At 47.4% G+C, this 2,506-nt stretch overlaps 1 protein-coding gene across 1 annotated transcript; it reads left to right on the top strand.

Moving 5' to 3' along the window:
* Nucleotides 1-747: 747 nt before the first annotated feature.
* Nucleotides 748-2,288, top strand: LOC119306308 (very-long-chain aldehyde decarbonylase GL1-10-like). The gene is made up of 5 exons (XM_037582562.1): nt 748-1,080; nt 1,176-1,498; nt 1,588-1,735; nt 1,833-1,865; nt 1,976-2,288. The coding sequence occupies exons 1-5, from the start codon at nt 748-750 to the stop codon at nt 2,009-2,011; spliced, it is 873 nt and encodes a 290-aa protein (XP_037438459.1). The 3' UTR covers nt 2,012-2,288.
* Nucleotides 2,289-2,506: the final 218 nt, after the last annotated feature.

Here is a 2,506-nt window from a genome sequence, read left to right as displayed (position 1 = left end):
AATATATACTCCTTCTGTCCCAAAATAAGTGACTCAAAAGTTATTACAAAGTTGAGTCACTTTTGAGTCACTTATTTTGGGACGAAGGGAGTACAAATTTGAAAGTCAAAAAAAAACATGCGAGGTTGGATGGATGGTTGTGCGAAAAGCTGCCATGCATGGACCCAATCTATGGTAATTAAGGGTCAAAGTACATCGCAAAAAAAATTAAGGGTCAAAGTACATGCAAAAATCTAACCCACTTCCTCAATCACAAGGCAAGAGGAAGGCCCACAATCTCATGTCATGATCCTGCGTGTCACAAAAAAAATTTACGTGTCACAAATCCTCTCTCAATTAACTTAAGTAATTCGAAACTGAGGGAGTAGCAACCTACATCAAGCAAACAAATAGCCTAGCCTAAGCTAGATGCTATCTTGTGCTAGCTATAGATCCTTACCTAGGTAGGCATTGTAACGGAGGATCCAAAGTTCCAAACATACCGGCAAGTCTTCCAACTGGATCTAACTGAATCCGTAGTAAAGTTGAAAGATTTTTAGATGTCCGTAAAAAGATGAATAAGCACCATGCAGCGACACCTACTCCCCATGTACTGGTGGCCCACAAGTCAGACAGACAAACAGCCTCTTCAAAAACCCATCCATCGAGAGCTCCAGTCACGCACAGAGCACAGAGTATAGTACTAGGTTACAAGAAAAAGAATCGACGCACAGAGCACGAGCTGCACCTCCGCCACCCGCGGCCGCGATGCTCCCTTACACAACGGCGTCCGACGCGGAGGCGGCGCTGAGGCGCACCCTGACGCGCGCGGAAGCGGCGTGGTTCAGGTACACGGCGGCGAAGCCGGACTACTACCTTTACTACCACACTGTCGCCGTCCTCCTTGCCGTCTACACCCTGCTGCCGCTCATGCTCGCGCTTCTCGAGCTCGGCGCGCCGGCCGTCGCCCTGCGGTTCAAGCTGCAGCCACGGGGCGCGCGGCTGTCACCGAGCGGCTTCCTCCGCTGCTACACGGACACCGCGCGCTTCTTGCTCCCCCTCGCCGCCCCTGTCCAGCTGCTCTCCTATCCTGCCGTCAAGGTTTGTAGACATTATCATTTTCCTGAGTTCCTGTGCAGTGCTGTGACAGTGACTCTGTGAGTTAGCGTTGATTGGTGTGCGCCTCATGTCATCAGATGTTAGGGATCCGGATGGGGCTGCCGCTGCCGTCGGCGGGGCAGATGGCGGCGCAGCTGCTCATGTACCTCCTTGTCGAGGACTATCTCAGCTACTGGGTCCACCGGCTGATGCACACCAAGTGGTGCTACGACAAGATCCACCATGTCCACCACGAGTACACTGCACCCAACGGCTTCGTCGCGCCATACATGCATTGGACCGAGGTGCTCATCCTGACCGTCCCCACCGTCGTCGGCCCGGTGATCGCGCCTTGCCACCTGATCACCTTCGGCATCTGGTTCGTGATGGTGGCTATTTCGGCCATCGAGACCCACTGCGGGTAATACTCTTTCCATGCTGGACTGCAACTGTACTTTTCAGGAAGAATAAGTTCCCTGTATATAAATGGATTCTTATTTCCAAATTCAGGTACAACTTCCCGTTCAACCCGACAAAGCTTATTCCGTTCTGGGGAGGAGCAGAGTTCCACGACTACCATCACTACTTGGGAGGGAACTGCCAGAGCAACTTTGCAACTGTCTTCACCTATTGCGATTATCTCTACGGGACAGATAATGTATGCTTCTTGTTACTTGCACAAACTCCTCAATTTGCAATCAGTTAAGCTCTCTTTTTGCAGAAAATTAAGCACTACTTTTTTTGTTTGGTTGTAGGCCTTCAGACGCCACAAGGCAAGACAAGCAAAGGTATGCTTGTTGTTCCCCACATGACGCCATTACATTTTTTAAATTAGAAAACTGACAGTTTAGCGTGGATGTATGTAACTTATTTTTCACTTAATTTACTCAATGGATAGCTGAAGATGGTGGCAGAAAAGAATGTCGAGAAATGAAGGAGAAAATTGAGGGAAAGAACACTAAGCATTACATACCTTCAGATGATATGCTCCGTAGGATCAATCTGATCCTGGCTCGTGATACTGTGCCCTGCCCGTGATATGTATGATATTCATATACAGTGCGTCAGCTATTAGAACACGGGCAGATCAGTGTTATCTTCCAACATCGATCATTTACTTACTGCTCCCTCCGTCCCAAATTACTCGTCGCTGAAATGGATGTATCTAGAATTAAAATACGTCTAGATACATCAATACGTGCGACAAGTAATTTGGAACGGAGGGAGTATTTAGCTTGTGTGCTTCCCGGTTGTAATGATGGATAGTTAAAATGATTTGGTTAAGCTCATCGTAATAATATATTAATAGCAGTGGCTTCTTTGTATGGCGGTACAATGTGGTTGTATGAGATTTTTGGTCTATGAATAACAAAACGCGTAAACAATAGTATTGGAATTTGTTTGTCATCATCATTATTTACATATTGGA

This window comes from Triticum dicoccoides, chromosome 5B (genome assembly GCF_002162155.2).
Source record: "Triticum dicoccoides isolate Atlit2015 ecotype Zavitan chromosome 5B, WEW_v2.0, whole genome shotgun sequence".
Lineage (NCBI taxonomy): Eukaryota > Viridiplantae > Streptophyta > Magnoliopsida > Poales > Poaceae > Triticum > Triticum dicoccoides.
The sequence above is the reverse complement of the archived record's forward strand: the minus strand, read 5'-3'. Positions and strand labels throughout refer to the sequence as shown.

Bases quoted from the DNA above. Each gene is read 5' to 3' on its own strand.
- LOC119306308 (XM_037582562.1), top strand. From the start codon at position 748: ATGCTCCCTTACACAACGGCGTCCGACGCGGAGGCGGCGCTGAGGCGC. The intron at 1,081-1,175 runs GTTTGTAGACAT...TCATGTCATCAG, and splicing joins TCTCCTATCCTGCCGTCAAG to ATGTTAGGGATCCGGATGGG. The intron at 1,736-1,832 runs GTATGCTTCTTG...GTTTGGTTGTAG, and splicing joins ATCTCTACGGGACAGATAAT to GCCTTCAGACGCCACAAGGC.